The 16,925-nt window shown below is 39.5% G+C and overlaps 1 protein-coding gene across 3 annotated transcripts in view; it reads left to right on the forward strand.

The window, feature by feature from the left end:
- NUP214 (nucleoporin 214) overlaps positions 1-16,925 on the forward strand; it is an 89,151-nt gene that overhangs the window by 14,124 nt on the left and 58,102 nt on the right. For 2 of the 3 annotated variants that reach the window (XM_069476971.1, XM_069476972.1), the window contains exons 12-17: positions 3,007-3,481; positions 4,804-4,979; positions 10,551-10,645; positions 13,702-13,788; positions 13,997-14,146; positions 15,152-15,310. In XM_069476971.1, coding sequence (XP_069333072.1) covers positions 3,007-3,481; positions 4,804-4,979; positions 10,551-10,645; positions 13,702-13,788; positions 13,997-14,146; positions 15,152-15,310 — 1,142 coding nt within the window. Of the gene's footprint in view, positions 1-3,006; positions 3,482-4,803; positions 4,980-10,547; positions 10,646-13,701; positions 13,789-13,996; positions 14,147-15,151; positions 15,311-16,925 lie in introns of all 3 variants that reach the window. The other variant, XM_069476973.1, reaches the window with a different exon arrangement.

Here is a 16,925-nt window from a genome sequence, read left to right on the forward strand (position 1 = left end):
ACGCCACGGCACTCACTCTAGCCAGGGCAACAGAGTGAGACTCTGTCTCAAAAAAAAAAAAAAAATAAAAATAAATGATTGTACATTCATACAGTGAAATGCCATGTAACTATTAAAAATGTTATATTTATTGACAATGAGTTAGTGGAATATGTCATGAAAAAGCCCTATATGCTGTGTAACCCCTTTTTTACGAGAAAAAACACATACATAGAAAAGTACTTGAAAGATGGATATTAAAATCTAAGTAGTGATTATTTCTGGGTAGTGGGAATATGGGGATTTAATTTTTTTGGTTTACATTTTTCTTTAGGTTTATTTTTTTCCTCCTTTTTGAAAATATTACTTAAGTAATACATGTTTCTTGGAGAAAAACAAAATCACTTAAAGCTCATCAGTCATCAAGTAATAGCCACAGTCAACATTTTGATACATATTCTTCATACAAATGAAATGTACACGTGTAAATGTTCATCTCTATTTTTCAGATTTTCACAGTAACATTGTATCATGTGAAAAGAAAATATAACACTTTAAAAAAGGGCATTGTTTCATATATTGGAATTTCACTAATATTTCTCTTTTTGAATTCTGTGAGTATATAACTAACATTTTTTTTTCTTGTATGCTCAGATCCATATCTAAGAGAAAGTATGTTGATCAGTTGTTTTAGATAAGGTTGACAGTACTTAGGGTATATTTTCTCATTGCTTCCCAATGCAGAGTGAGTTGTGCTTAATAAACACAGCCACTCAGATACCTGGGCCCTACCACTGGCAGTGCGTACCCCAAGCAATACCACATGGCTTACATAGACTATACCAGTGGTGTATCAGGATATCCCATTATCCATAGTAAGTGTGCTCTTTGAGTTTTTTTCCCCCCCTTTAAGTGGTCATGGGTGCCATGAACTACCTATACCCAATTTCCTGGTCTGTCTGTAACAAACAGTGTGGCATGTGAAGTTGGGAGCCTGTGGGATGAAGTTTGTTTCTGAGTTCAGTTCAGTGTGAGGGACTTAGCTACTAGCCCATTAAACACTGGAGCACAACCACAGGTCAGTTAGCCTTTCCTAGAGAAACTCCCCTCTTCCCCCACAGTTGGTCCAGGGGTAATAGTCACGTTCCAGCAAGTGGAAGAGAGCCTCTGAAGAGGGAGAAAGTCTGTCCTGTCAGCTTGCCAAGTCTAGCTGAAGCCTGGGTCGTGGGTTCAGAAGAATGGGTCCAGAATCCTCGGAGCTGAAGTGTAGAAAGGGAACCATTAATAGGTCCATCCATTTCTACGCTTCAGCTCCAAGGATTCTTACTGAATGAGCAGAAGCAGCAGTAGAGTGACCATTTTCAAATAATCAGTTCTATTTTTGGTGGAAAAATGCCTGTGATTTCTTTTGGGTCCAGTATGTATTTGTTGGTCTACTAATATTAATGAAAGTGTTTATTAATAACATCTTTTTGTTTGTATCTTTAAAGAAGTTAGCTGTTACTGGTTCCATAAGTATTGTGTAAAAGAAGTATTAACAGAATAGATTTGCTTCTTTATTATACTTTCATTAAAGTGACAATTTACTGAGTCTTTGTTTTCGGAAAGTGGTATTTTCATATGTGAATCCCAGATATTTCATTGCTTTCAATATAGTATTTTCCATAAAGATAAACTGTCATTTCAGCTAACTTGGAAGAAGCAAGGCCTATTAATTTAAATAGGAACTGTATTGATGCAAAAATACTTCTTTCTTTTTTAGTTATTTGATTTAAAGATTAATGTGTTCACCCTATAGAATGTTTGGAAAATAGAAAAAATTTTAACCCTACCTTTTGCGGTATTTTCTTCCAATGTTTATTCGTAAGCATCTTTCTTCATATTTGTAAACATAATTGGTATTCTGGTTTTATAAATTGTAAGGATTTTCCAGGTTCTTATGTAATCTTTGTGATTCATTTAAAAGAGTGATTTCTTAATATTCCATTGACTTTTTTTTAACTATTTGGATTGTATTCAATGTCTTTTTCATTTTTAGATTATTTTTGTAGGCTTTATTCTTAGAAGAGGAACTATTGGGTCTACTTTTTATGATTAGTAAGATATGCCAAAACACTTTCTAAAAAACCATGCTAAGTTAGTTACCTACCAGTGATAAAGAGTTTCAGATTAGTTTTACCTATCCAAACATAGGGCATTATACATATTTAAATTTTGATAATTTAGAGGACAATCAAAAATGTTCCTCATTTAAGTTTGTATTTCTTTGATAACAGAGAGATTATGTTTTTTATGTGTGAATTAGGTTCCCAGCTTGTAATTATTAGTATTAAAATTTTTTAATCTTAACTTGTATGAGCATTTTTAAAACTAGAAGACATATTTGTCATTTGCTACAGATCTTTTTAGTTTATTTACCTTTTAGCTATTTTATCCTTTTTTATACAAATATTAACCTTCTTTTGTGATTTTTTTTTTTTGTCACTTGTAAATTTATTGAGTTGTTAGACTCTCAGAGACCTAACATACACCAACTCACCTTTTGTCTCCTTTGTTTGAGGTGTATGTATATATGTGGTTTTCTATATGTATATATCTTTAATTCACCTGGAATTGCCTATAGTGAACATTACAAGGTAGAGGTCTGGATTAAAAATTTTTCCCGGTTATTAGTGAAATGTTGCAGAATGACTTATTTTTCACTGTTTTGTGGGCCATAATAATATTGAGAAGTGTATTTTTTCTGTATTATTTAGTTGAATGTCCACGAAGTCCTATTAATCCAATGTCTTTCCCCATTTCCTTTTGCTGTACAAGATGTAAGTTTCATACCTCTTATCCTATGTGGAAAGTCTGACATTAACTCTATTCCCACCTTTTTTTTTTTTTTTTGCTTCTTGAACTAGGATCATTTCTGGCTTCATTCTACCACAAACTCCTTTTCACCTGCTTTCTATTATAGGGACCGTCACTATTAGTTACAGTGTTAACTTTTTCATTTCTTTTTCTCCTTTTTTTCTATTATAGGAAGTACTCCCACTACCCCGACCTCCTCTCAAGCCCCACAGAAACTTGATTCTTCCGCAGCTGCAGCTCCTGCCTCGGTGCCACCTTCATCACCTGCTGCTCCTGTAGCCACCTTCTCTTTGCTTCCTGCTGGGGGAGCCCCTGCTGTGTTCTCCTTTGGTGCTTCATCCTTGAAATCATCTGCTTCCGCCACTGGGGAACCCCCTTCATATTCCTGTGGCTCTGACACTTCCAAAGCAGCCCTGGGCTCTGGTGCATCGACCTTCTCTTTTGCTCCTCTTTCTAAAGCCTCCCTAGCCCCCACCCCTGCAGTGTCACCTATGGCCCCATCTGCTGCTTCATTCTCCTTTGGATCATCAGGTTTTAAGCCTACCCTGGAAAGCACACCAGTGCCGAGTGTGTCTGCTCCAAACTTAACAATGAAGCCCTCCCTCCCACCCTCAGCCTCTGCAGTCAAGGTCAACCTTAGCGAAAAGTAAGTCACTGTAAAAGTTTGATTCTTCTGTTATATGGATAGAAATATTGCATGTTGTTTGCTGGAAGTGCAGTCACTGTGAGTGGAGTTACTAAATAGAATTTTTTACTGAAAGTAATACTTGCAAATGGTGAAAATTCAACCAATGTAGGAAGCTTGCATTTCATCAGTGGACAGAGTCAAAAAGGGTCTCATAGCTAGTGTTGTGTTTTTTTGAGCTCTAGCCATTTATATTTAAATACTTGCTTTACTTTTCCACACTATAAGTGTAGGAGATATTCCTTATTTTTAAAAAGGAAACAATCCAGAATATACATCCTGGAAGGGAAATGAATCCCTTGTGGTCCCCTGTCCTGTGTCTACCACTGACTCTCTCTCTGAACTGTTATCGATAAACCACCAAAGTGATCTGTGAAGTTGTAAATATAGTAGGTGACTCTCCTGCTTGACCAATCCCTGGTGGCTTCTCCCTGCTTTTCGACAGCAATCCACATCTTTAGCATGGTATCCAGTTTCTTCTAGATCTAGGTCCTGCAGCTCACTCACAGCTCGGTGGTTCTTTATCTACTTGTTTGTTCTCTCCCGGCTAGAATGTAAGCCTCTTGAGGGAAGCCATCCCTTCCTTGTATCTTGTAACCCCTCCCAAATTGAGTGTAAACACTGCCAGCTTTTCCCCTGCTTACCTGTTGCTGTGGTGGTCCTGGTGTCACTATTACTGTTAGTATTGGATGGGCGCACAGCCACCTCATTTTGATGGTTGCATAGTGCTCTGTTTTGTTGACTGCACCACAGTTTATCTGACCAATCATCTAATACTGTGTGTTTAGATTGTTAACAGGCCTTTGCTCTTTAGGTGGAACTAACTTTACATTCCCTTTAGGCCATAAACATCCTAAAAATAATGTCCTGCCTTCCTCTTCCTTTTTCATTCCCCAGAGAAAGTGATTATCCCCCAAAATGAGTTCTCAATAATTTCTTTGGTACTAAACTCTCCTATGCATGATTGAGTTCTATCATCCCCCTCTTTTTTTTTTCTCTGATAGATAGAGTAGAAAATAAGTATTTTATATCATGATAAACTTACTTACATCTTCACGTTAAGTACTTACTTGATACTTTAGTTGAATAATCCATTCCTAAATAAGCAGACGATAGTATAAATGTTTCCTTGCAGCTTTCATCTTTTATAAGAAATAGCTGAACGTTTGTTTCCTGAAGGCAAAAAAATATGGATAGTAAGTTATCCTTTGATGACATTTTCATGCCAGCGTGAAAGAATCTTCTAGCAGGCTCTTCTGAGGCGTTTGGGCTGCCATTTTCAGGTTTACTGCCGTGGCTACCTCTGCTCCTGTTAGTAGCTCCCAGAGCACACCCTCGATGCTGCCATTTTCTTCCGCCTCCAAGCCAGCTGCTTCAGGACCTCTGAGCCACCCCACGCCTGTCTCAGCATCATCCAGTTCCACGTCACTGAAGTCCTCAGTCTCTCCCTCACCATCAGGTATGATTTTAAACAAACAACTTTAGACCTCAGTCCTGGCTTCTCAGATTAACAGTTTTCAGTGTTAAGAATCCTAGCTAACAAAGATAATTTTTTTTCTTCCTGTATTTCACACTAACGTGCTGTGATTTTCATGCTCTGAATTGGGAGATTTGCGATGGCTTTGAGGCTGCCAGGCTTCTCTCTGACACTTCTCATGGAGCTAAGTGTGCTTGAGGATTCAAAAAAAGTGTCTTGCTGTCGGGCATTTATCTTCACTTGGAGCCTGCCCTCCACACAAGGCAGTTATGGAGCAGTTCTTTAAGATGCACAGAAGAGAACGTGCCTGCAGTAACTCTTGTCCTTATTGCTCCTGGTGACAGTGTTTGTATTTTCACAGTCAGACTGTAAGCAAGCAGTTTATTAAATAAAGGTCATGACTAGAAATAATTATAGCCAAGTTCAATTGAAGTACATTATAAAACTCCATGGGCAAATGTAGCTAGCCTGTCTTTTTTTCCTTTTGAACTTACAGATTGCAGAAGTTGTATACTGAATGCTATGCCCTTCACTGAGATTCGGCACTTGCTAACATTTTGCACCATTTATCTCTTTCTTTTTTATGTAAAGTTTTTTCTGAAACATTTGAGAATTAATTGCAGACATGAAACCCTTCATCCCTAAATACTTCAGTGTAAATATCCTAAAAACAAGGACATACAATATGTTATCAGACCTGAGAAATTTAACACATTGACTGCCACACTAGAAAAAAAATTTTTTTCCGTGGCGCCACAGTGTTTTATGAAAATAGAATAAAAACTTCTAAAACAAAATGATCCTTTCTAATTTAATGAAAAATTTGTTATTTTTTATTGTTTTCTGTGTGTGAGTAATATGCAACTTGCAAAATAGTTCTCGCGGCTTCCAGGGTGAGGCTCCCAGGGTGAAGAGACGTATGAGTTACATATGCCTCACAAGGCCCTGGGCTCAAAACTTCTGTGAGTTAAATACAACTCACAAGGCAGTTAATATGTTAACAGCAATCTCATCTATAGTCCATATGTACGTTTCCACAGTTGTCCCAATAGTGTTCTTTATGGCTGTTTTTGTTCCCCACCAATCAGAGATAACACATTACTTTTTTTTGTCTCTTTTGCCTCATTTAATCTCAAATAGTTCTTAGCCTTTTTTGTCTTTCACTTCATTGACATTTGTGAAGAGGTCAGGCCAGTAGTTTTGTGTACCATCTCTCAATATGGATTTGATTGTTGCCACATGATGAGATTCAAGATAAATATTTTGCGAGTTAATACCTCAGAGGTGATGTGCATCAAGGCACATGATTTCATTTACATGATGACATAGGTGATGTTACGTTTGCTCACATGGATAAGGTATTATTTGCCAGGTCTGTCTTAATTTTTAAGTTGGTTACAGGCTTATGTTATTTTATTGCATTTTGAAGATACTATGTTTTTACAAATTGAAGGTTAGTGGCAACTCTGTTGAGCAAGTCTTTTGACACCATTTTTCTAACACAATGTGTTCACTATGTCTCTGTGTCACATTTTGGCAGTGTTTCAGATTTTTTCATCATTGTTATTTCTGCTGTGGTGATCTGTGAACAGTGATCTTTGTAATGATTGTAATTGTATTGGAGCACAATGAACTACGCCCAGATAATATAGCAAACTTAATCAATAAGTGTTGAGTGTGTTCCCAGTGCTCCACTGACCAGCCATTCCTCATCTCTCCCCTTTCCTCGGGCCTCCCTTTTCCCTGAGACACAAGAATATCGAAAATAGGCCAGTCAATAACTCTACGTTTCTAAGTGTTCAAGTGAAAGGAAGAATCAGATATGTCTCACTTTAAATTAAAAGCTAGAAATGATTAAGTTTAGTGGGTGGGGAAGGTATGTCAAAAGCTAAGATAGGCTGAAAGCTAGGCCTCTTGCACCAAAAACCCAATTTGGTGTGAATTCAAGGGAAATTTTTTGAAGGAAATTAAAAATACTACTCCAGTGAACACATAAATGATTAGAAGTGAAACAGCCTTATTGCTGACATGGAGAAAGTTGTAGTGATCTGTATAGATCAAACCAGCCACAAAATTCCCTTAAGCCAAAGCCTAATCCAGAGCAAGGCCCTAACTCTTCAATTCTATGAAGGCTGAGAGAGGTGAACACGGTGCACAAGGAAAGTTTGAAGCTAGCAGAGACTGGTTCATGAGGTTTAGGGAAAGAAGCCATCTCTATAAAAATAAAAGTGCAAGGTGAAGCGACAAGTTATCCAGAAGATCTACTTAAGGTAATTAATGAAGGTGGTTGTACTAATAGATTTTCAATGTAGACAAAACAGCCTTCTGTTGGAAGAAGATGCTATCTAGGACTTTGATAGCTAGAGAGGAGGAGTCAATGCCTGGCTTCAAAGCTTCAAAGGACAGGCTGACTCTCGTTAGGGGCTAATGCAGCTGGTGACTTAAAGCTAAAGCCAGTGCTCATTTACTATTCTAAAAACCCTAGGGCCCTTAAGAATTATTCTGAATCTACTCTGCCTGTGCTCTATAAATGAAACAACAAAGCCTAAATGACAGCATATCTGTTTACGGCATGATTTACTTAATATTTTAAGCCCACTATTGAGACTTACTACTCAGAGCAAAAGATTCCTTTCAACATATTACTGCTCATTGCTAATGTACGTGGTCACCCAAGAGGTCTGATGGAAATATATAAAGAGATTAATGTTGTTTTTATGCCTGCTAACACAGTATCCATTCTGCAGCCTATGGATCAAGGAGTAATTTTGATGTTCAAGTCTTGTAATTTAAGAAATACATTTTGTAAGGCTATAGGAGCCATAGATGGTAATTCTTCTGATGGAACTGACCAAAGTAAATTGAAAACCTGGAAAGAATTTACCATTCTAGATGACATTAACATTTGTGATTCCTGGGAGGATGTCAAAATATACACATAAACAGGAGTCTGGAAGAAGTTGATTCCAGCCCTCATGGATGACTCTGAAGGGGTTCAAAATTTCAGTGCAGGAAGTAGCTGCAGATGGGGTGGGAATTGCAAGAGAACTGGAATTAGAAGTGGAGCCTGAAGATGGGACTGAGTTGCTGCAATTTCATGATCAAACTTGAAGAGATGAGGAATTGCTTCTTATGGAAGAGCAACGAAAGTGGTTTCTTCAGATGGAATCTACTCCTGGTAAAGATGATGTGAACATTGTTAAAATGTCAGCAAAGGATTTAGAATATTACGTAAACTTAGTTTCTAAAGCAGCAACAGGGTTTGAGAGGATTGACTCTAAAGAAGCTCTATTGTGGGTAAAATGCTGTCAAACAAAACAGCTTCTCGTGCTATAGTGAAATCATTTGACAAAGGAAGAGTCAGTCAATGCAGCAAACTTCATTGTCTTAAGAAGTCACCACAGCCACCATCATCCGTCAGCAGCATCAACATAGAGACAAGACCCTCCACCAGCAAAGGATTACAGCTCACTGCAGGCTGAGATGATTGTTAGCATTTTTTAACAGTAAAGTATTTTTTAGTTAATGTACAATAAGTACATTGTTTTTTCGGACATGATGCCATTGCACACTTAATAGACTACAGTATAGTGTAAACGTATCTTTTATGTGCACTGGGAAACCAAAAATTTTGTGTGACTTTATTGCAATACTTACTTTATTGCGGTGGTCTGGAACCAAGCCACGATATCTCTGAAGCATGTCTGTATTTTCATGAATGCCGGTGATGATACCTAGCCAGATATATTTGGGCAGCCGTTTGATTTTTGAGTGTCAGTAATAATTTTATTTTGGTAAATATTGAGTAGACAAGCTGTAAAATTCCTGAAATATTTGCTCCAACCCTTTCTTTCAGGGGAAAGGGTTGCTTCGGGAAGTTTGCCAAAGTCACCATATTGTGGGTCTTTTCATCAGACTCTGGTTCACATCTGTCTGTGACCCAAGAAGTTAAGAAACATTGCTCTGGTCTTTTATATCTCTTTGGGGGAGAAAACTTGAACCATAATGCACATTTACTTTCTTTCCAGGTCTCCCTACCCCCGATTGCCATTGTTGAATTCTTAAAGTTTGAAGGCCCTAAATTATTGAATCTCAGTCCCAGTTGCACACTAGACTTACGGGGGGATCCACTCCCTAGCATTTTAATCAGACTCCCTGGGGATGAGGCTTGGTATGACTTTGGTATGCTTGTTTTTAAAAAGCTCCCTAGGTGACTCTAATGTCCAACATTAGAGTCTTGGCTTAGAGGCTTCCAAGAGGGTCCTGAAGACTCTGTGAATTCTCACAAGGTGATGCTGGGGATTTTTGTTCTAGTCTAGTGGTTTTTAATCTTTGCTGCCCACTTTCCAGAAGTACATCTGGAGCTTCTGGGGAGTAAGGATGGGCCAAATGGCCGGCCTCTGGGCCCTGCACACAAATACACATACCTATCTCTGTCAGAGACCCTCCAATTTTATTTCCTTTATAAAAGGGTTTCACATCTATGAGCTATATTTATTTATTTAGAGACAGGATCTCGTTCTGTCACCAAGGCTGGAGTGCAGTGTCAATTCACAGGCGTAAAGCATAGCAGACTGCAGCCTTGAACTCCTGGCCTCAAGCAGTCCTCCTCAGCCTCCCAAGTAGCTGGGACTACAGACAGGTGCCACCACGCCTGGCTCTGAAATTTTTTTTTTTTTTTTTTTTCTTTTGAGACAGAGTCTCGCTCTGTTGCCCTGGCTAGAGTGCCGTGGCATCAGTCTAGCTCACAGCAACTTCAAAATCCTGGGCTCAAGCAATCCTCCTGCCTCAGCCTCCCAAGTAGCTGGAACTACAGGCATGCACCACCATGCCCGGCTAATTTTTTCTACTTACATATTTAGTTGTCCAGCTAATTTTCTTTCTATTTTTAGTCGAGTCAGGGTCTCACTTGTGCTCAGCCTGTTCTCGAACTCCTGAGCTCAAACAATCCACCCGCCTCAGCCTCCCAGAGTGCTAGAATTATAGGCGTGAGCCACCGCTCCCAGCCGGCTCTGAAATTTTAATATATGTTTTTTGTTTGTTTGTTTGTTTGTTGTTTTTTTTGAGACAGAGTCTCTCTCTGCTCTGTTAGTCTAGCTCACAACAACCTCAAACTCCTGGGCTCAAGCAATCCTACTGCCTAAGCCTCCTGAGTAGCTGGGACTACAGGCATGCGCCACCATGCCCGACTGATTTTTTCTATATATATTTTTAGTTGGCCAGATAATTTCTTTCTATTTTTAGTAGAGACAGGGGTCTCACTCTTGCTCAGGCCAGTCTCGAACTCCTGACCTCGAGCGATCCACCCACCTCGGCCTCCCAGAGTGCTAGGATTACAGGCGTGAGCCACCACACCTGGCCTATATGTTTTTTTATTATCTTGAAATAGAGGCTGACACAACTGGTGGTCAATCACTCTTTAATAAAGATCATAAAAGTGGGGCCAGAGACAATACATGACTTAATTCCTTATATTTGGGGAAAGGGCATTTGTGATGGGAGAAATAATGGGAATAAATACCGTCTGTTTTAACTGACTTCTTATTCAAGCAGGACGATCTGCTCAGGGCAGTCCAAGCCCAGTGCCCTCAATGGTACAGAAATCACCCAGGATAACCCCTGCAGTGGCAAAGTCAGGCTCTTCCCAGGTATGTTTAAATTTAACCTAGAATGCTTGTGTTTGTTAATATGCATGCCCCAAGCATGCATATTAAAATGGGTTTTGATATTTTAGAATTCAGACCTTGGAAATAGAAGTTAGGACTGTGTCATAGGAAATACCAAAGTGTGAGGTTTGAATACTTGTATACTCATAAAAGCAATTTATTTAATTTTTATTGACATATACTACACATAGAAAGGAATACATGTGATATATGTACAGATCGGTGAATTGTCACCAATTGAACTCACTTTAGTAACTAGCACCCGGATCCAGAAACAGAAATTTACCAGAACCACAGAGTCCCCCTCAGGTGTCCCCTTCTCGTCACTCGTCCTTGCCAGAGGGTACCTACTATCTTGATTTTGAACAGCATAAATGTGTTTAGTCTGCTCATACTTCTATCAAATGGAATCATACCATATGTATTCTTACACCTCTCTGTTTTGTTTGATGTTATGTTTGTGAGATTTATCCATATCATTCCTGTATGGAATTCATCATGTGACTATGTTACAAATATTCATTCCATTCTTCATGGGCACTTGCATGGTTCCCGGGTTTAAGCTATTATGAATAGTGTTGCTATGACCATTCTAACTGATACCTTCCAATGAACATATGCACACCTTTCTTTGGGGCATACGCCTAGCAGTTAAATTGCTGGGTCATAGACTGTGCTTATTTTCCTCTTCAGTAGATTCTTACCAGGAGTGTGTGAGACTTCCAGCAGCTCCATATCCTCACCAATCTTGTTATTTTTCATCTTTCGTTGTTGTGTTTTGTGGTTTTAATTTGTATTTCCCTAATGACTAGCAAAATTGAGCCTTTTTTCCATATGATTATTGGCCATTTGGATGTTTTATTTTATGCAATGTCTGTAGTCTATTTCTCTATTGCATTGTCTGGCTTTTTCTTCCTGATTTTTGAGAATTTTCTGGATACACGTACACACACACAAACACACACACACTCTCTGCAAGTACTTTCTCACTGTGAATTGCCTGTTAATTCTTTTCGTGTTTTCTTTTGAACAAGTTCTTAATTTTAATATAGTTGAGCATTTCAGTGTTTTCTTTATGATTAGTGCTTCTCGTGTCTTATTTTAGAAATCATCTTCTATTCCAAGGTCAAAAAGATACTTTCCCATGTTTTTCTAAAAGCTTTATTGTTTTTCTTTTCATATTTAAATCTGCAGTCTATCATCTCAGTTTATTTTAATGGTTTAATGTAAAGAAAATTGTATGTCAGTTTTCCCATCTGATTATCTGAGTGCCCCGAGAACAGGAGTCATGTCTTTTCCTTCTGTGTCCCCTTAACTGATTTCCCCTACTCCCCTGCAATCCCAACACGCACCCATACTGGACACCCGGGAAATACCCAGGTCACAGTTCACATTTGTGGCGTGATGTGTGACACAATGTTTGTGAAATAAATGTTTGCTGGTTTCCGGGTTGGTGATGTACAGTCTCAAAAAAACACTAACTGTTTAAAAAATTTTTGGCCGGGCACAGTGGCTCACGCCTGTAATCCTAGCACTCTGGGAGGCCAAGGCAGGAGGATTGCTTGAGGCCAGGAGTTTGAGACCAGCATGAACAAGAGCAAGACCCCATCGCTACAAAAAATTGAAAAATTAGCCAGTTGTGGTGGTGCACACCTATAGTCCAGGCTACTCGGGAGGCTGAGGCAGGAGAATCGCTTGAGCCAGGAGTTTGAGGTTGCAGTGAATTATGATGACGACACTGTACTCTACCTGGGTGACAGAATGAGATGCTATCTCAAAAAAAAAAAAAAATAAACCAAAACTTTTTTTTTTGTAGAGATGGGGGTCTTGCTGTATTGCTCAGGCTGGTCTTGAACTCCTGGCTTCAAGTGATCCTCCCACCTTAACCTCCCAGAGCACTTGAATTACAAGCATGAGCACCCGGCCAGTGTTTGTTGTTTTAATGAATGCTGATACAATCAATCAAAGACCTCTCTAATGTTAGTTGTTATAGCTATCAAGTAGTCTAAAAGGTACCTCAAATGGTAATGTCTCTAAAGCAGAACTCTTGATTTCTGTCTCCCCAGAAACTATTCCTTCTCCAGCGTTCCTATCTCAGGAAGTAGCACTAACAAACTAGGTGTTGCACAAGCCCCAAGCTCGGAAGCATCCTGGATTCCTCTCTTTCCTTTAATAGCACCCACCCCAAGTCCAGGCTAGCAGGGGATCTTGTCAGCTCCGCCCTCTGCTGTGTCATAAGTCCATTGCTCTGTCCCTCTGCTGGTGTCCCGTGTTGGGCCATTGACATCTCTCACCTCATTAACCTCTTGACTGCTTTTACTGCCTTCTCTACTCTAGGTAGCAGTAACAGGGCTCTTTTAGATCATAAATCAAATCATCACTTAAACTCTCCTAAAACACCAGTAGTAGCTTTCCAACACACCTAGAATAGAATCCAAACCCCTTGGTATGGCCTTACATGACCTGCCCCTGCCTGCTCCCTGATCCCATCCTGCCCCCTCCAGTGCCCACCCTGACATCACAGAGTTCGCATTCACTTCTCTTTGCCTCAGACATACCAAGGTCTCTCCTGCCTTAGGGTCTTTGTACTTGGTCTGCTCACTGCCTGGGAGGTGCTTCCTCTAGATCTTCCCGTAGTTTCCTTCCCTGCTTCCTGCGGTCTTTGTTCAGATGGCAGCCCTCAGGAGGGCTTTCTTGGCCATCTCATCTGAAGTGATGCCCCGTTTTATATTCCTTATGTTTTCCTTTTTATTCACCAGTTGAAATTATCTGGTGTGTTTACTTTTTATTATTGATCTTGTCTCAGTAGAAGGTAGGTTCCGTTAGGGTATGGTATCTGATTCACCTCTATCTCTACTGTCTAGAATATACCTTATACAAAGTACAGACCCACTAAATATGGGTTCAAAAGAACGAATGATGGAATAATGACTGTATTATGAGAGTGCCACTCTCTGTGATAGGCAGTGATGTGATTGCTTCTAGAAGATGTAACTTGTTATAGGGTCCATATTCAAACCTTTTGCTTTCCATTTCAGGCAAAGTCACTTCAGCCTCCTGTTACAGAAAAGCAGGGAAATCAGTGGAAAGATTCAGATCCTGTGATGGCTGGAATTGGGGAGGAGGTAAATTTGTTTCCTAAGGATTTTTTTTCCAGAAAGAGTTCTGATAGTGAGATTTGGTTGGCTCTGAGTACAGACTCCCAGCATGACTAGTTTATTCCACATTGAAGCTCGGCCCATTCCAGGGGTCTGAGCTGTTAGTAAGCGCAGTAGCAGGGACATAACTACATGCCATTCAGCCGGAGCGGTTCCTCATTTGTGGCTTCTACAGATTGCACACTTTCAGAAGGAGCTGGAAGAGCTGAAAGCCCGAACTTCCAAAGCCTGTTTCCAGGTGGGCACTTCTGAGGAGATGAAGATGCTGCGGACAGAGTCAGGTGACCTACACACCTTCCTTCTGGAGATTAAAGAGACTACGGAGGTTTGTGTTTATGGATGTTTTTTTCTGAGTTGAGTTGCATTTTTAGAAATTGTCCTCCTAGTATTCCATGAGCATGTATACTTTATCTCTTCAAGGACCACCACCGTGTGTTTATGTGTTTTTAATGTGGCTGAGTAGTTTACCTAGAAATACCTGAGTTCAGATCCTATCTTCAGCACTCAATAATAAATTATGTGATTTTGGGCAAGTTAGTCTAGCCACTGTTTCAGTTTTCCCATTTGTAACATGGAATAATAATAATTTTTACCCCTTTGATACATAGGTACTCTGTAAAAGTTTATTATAGTTAATTTAGTTCAGGTATACTTGAAAACTTAGTATCTTTGGTAGTGTTAGGTAAAAAAGAAAAGCAGAATATTTTAGAGCATATGCAGTTTAAAAATATTAAATATTTGTTGTTAATAGTGTTATTTATTGTTACTATTATTACTACTTACTGTGTGCCCCAGGCACTGTGCTAAACACTTTACCTGTGTTTTCTCAGTGAATCCTTATTACTTTCTGTGTCGTATGTACTAGTACACTCTCAATTTTGTAAGTCAGGAAACTGAGGCTTAGAACGATTCAATAATTTGTTGAAAATCACTCATCTAGTGAGTGGTAGTGCCAGGATCCCATTTCGATGATCTGACTCCACGGTCTAGTCTTAAATAACATGCTTGGAAAGAGGAAATTTCTCTAGACTGATAGCAGTTATTGTCTTCAGGTGGTAGGATTATGTGTACTGTCAATGCTTTTATATTTTCTGAGTTTTCAATCATTAGAATATGTGTTTTTTTAATGAGGACAAAAAATAATTTTTTAGAAACTAGTTATCTTTCTTTCCAAGTAGTGAAATTCTCTTTTTTACATGACTTAAATATATTCAGATATTCATCTTGTTAAATATTTGAGAAATACCATCTTCCTTAATCTAGACGGAAAAATTTTATTGCTTAGAAATAAAACTTTTTTGGTATCAGTACGTTCTTATACCTTCTCTAGTCTCTTCACGGAGATATAAGTACACTGAAAACAACTTTACTCGAGGGCTTTGCTGGTGTTGAAGAAGCCCGAGAACAAAATGAAAGAAATTGTGACTCTGGTTATCTCCACTTACTTTACAAAAGACCACTGGATCCCAAGAGTGAAGCTCAGCTTCAGGTAGGAGAATCCATTTAAAGCTATTGAAAAGATGTAAAGCAAGCTTACATACTAGTTGCTGTTTTTGTAGGTATGGATTTAGGTGACGGCCCCTCATGAAGTGGTTGATTTTCTGCTTATAATGTACCACACTTTCCATAAACTTCTTTAACTGTGGCAAAGAAAATGACACACTTTTCTCCTTAATTTTTTTATTAAAAAAAAATAGACACTCTGGGAGGCCAAGGCGGGTGGATTGTTTGAGCTCAGGAGTTTGAGACCAGCCTGAGCAAGAGTGAGACCCCATCTCTACTAAAAATAGAAATTATATGGACAGCTAAAAAATACATATATAGAAAAATTAGCCAGGCATGGTGGCGCATGCCTGTAGGCCCAGCTACTCAGGAGGCTGAGGCAGGAGGATCGCTTGAGCCCAGGAGTTTGAGATTTCTATGAGCTAGGCTGACGCCACGGCACTCTAGCCCAGGCAACAGAGTGAGACTCTGTCTCAAAAAAAAAATAGAATTCTTTATTAAACCTGAAATTTAACAGGGAGTACTCTACTGTAACATATATTCATAAATCAAGTCATGAATAATAATAGTTAAAGTAGCAACTGTTTCTTGAGTGCCAGGTAATCTGCTAGGTGTTTTTATGCATTGTTTCTAGTCTTCAAAGCCAGCTGCTCTGCAAGGTAAGAGTTATGACCCCATTGTACAGATAAGGAAATTGAGTTTCCTAGGCTGTGGTTCGCCCAAGGTCACATTGGCTGGCTAGTAAGAGTGGAATCAGAATTGAAACCTCCATCTGTCTGGGCTCTTTCCTGTATGCCATACTGTAGCAAACTTGCTTTTCTTGTTAATTCTTAATTATTCTCAGTCTCTGCTAAAGCTACTCTAATTTTGTTTTCCATCTTTCAGTTTATCCAAAATTGTTGTGTCACTAGCCTTAGTGAGGGAGTCCTCTTCCACCTTCTCACATTTGCCTAGAATCCTGGTGGGCAGGGTGCATGGGTAGTATTGGTCTTCCTCACCTTAGACCTGGGGACTGTGGGTGTGACGCGTTCCTCCTGCTTTAACGAATTTGAGCCTCCAGACTTTATTGTTCCCACTGTTTTCTTCCCACACTTAGGATGAAACTTACTGATAGCCGGAAAATGAGAGAAATGGTCCCTTCTCCCAGAAAGGTTGAGGAGCCCCTGCTGTTTTCTGCAGCCCTCTGGTATTCTTGATGCAGCCTCCCTCCACTGTGGATGTTACCTTTCTTAGCAACAGAGTGCTGGCTGCCCGCCTACTGCTCATCAAATTATAGGCAGCCACGCTGCATCCTAGTTATATGTTCTTCCTACGTGCCTTTTCCACCTCTTGCTCTATTGCCAAACTAAGAGGAAAGCTACAGCTTTTGGGAGACACTGTCCCCATTCAAAAGGAAGTTTTTTCATGGTGCTAAGTAGATAATAATAGGTAGCATATATTGAGGGCCTACTATGTACAAAACAAGGATGAGGAAACCAAGATAACTGAAACTGCCCAGGTTTTACCACTAATAAATCCTGTAACCTTGGACCTGAGCAGTCTGCCTCCAGAGCCTGTGCTCTTAATGGCTAGGCTACGATGTACAATTCCTACAGCCGTGT

This window comes from Eulemur rufifrons, chromosome 7 (assembly GCF_041146395.1).
Source record: "Eulemur rufifrons isolate Redbay chromosome 7, OSU_ERuf_1, whole genome shotgun sequence".
In the NCBI taxonomy this organism is placed as follows: Eukaryota; Metazoa; Chordata; class Mammalia; order Primates; family Lemuridae; genus Eulemur; species Eulemur rufifrons.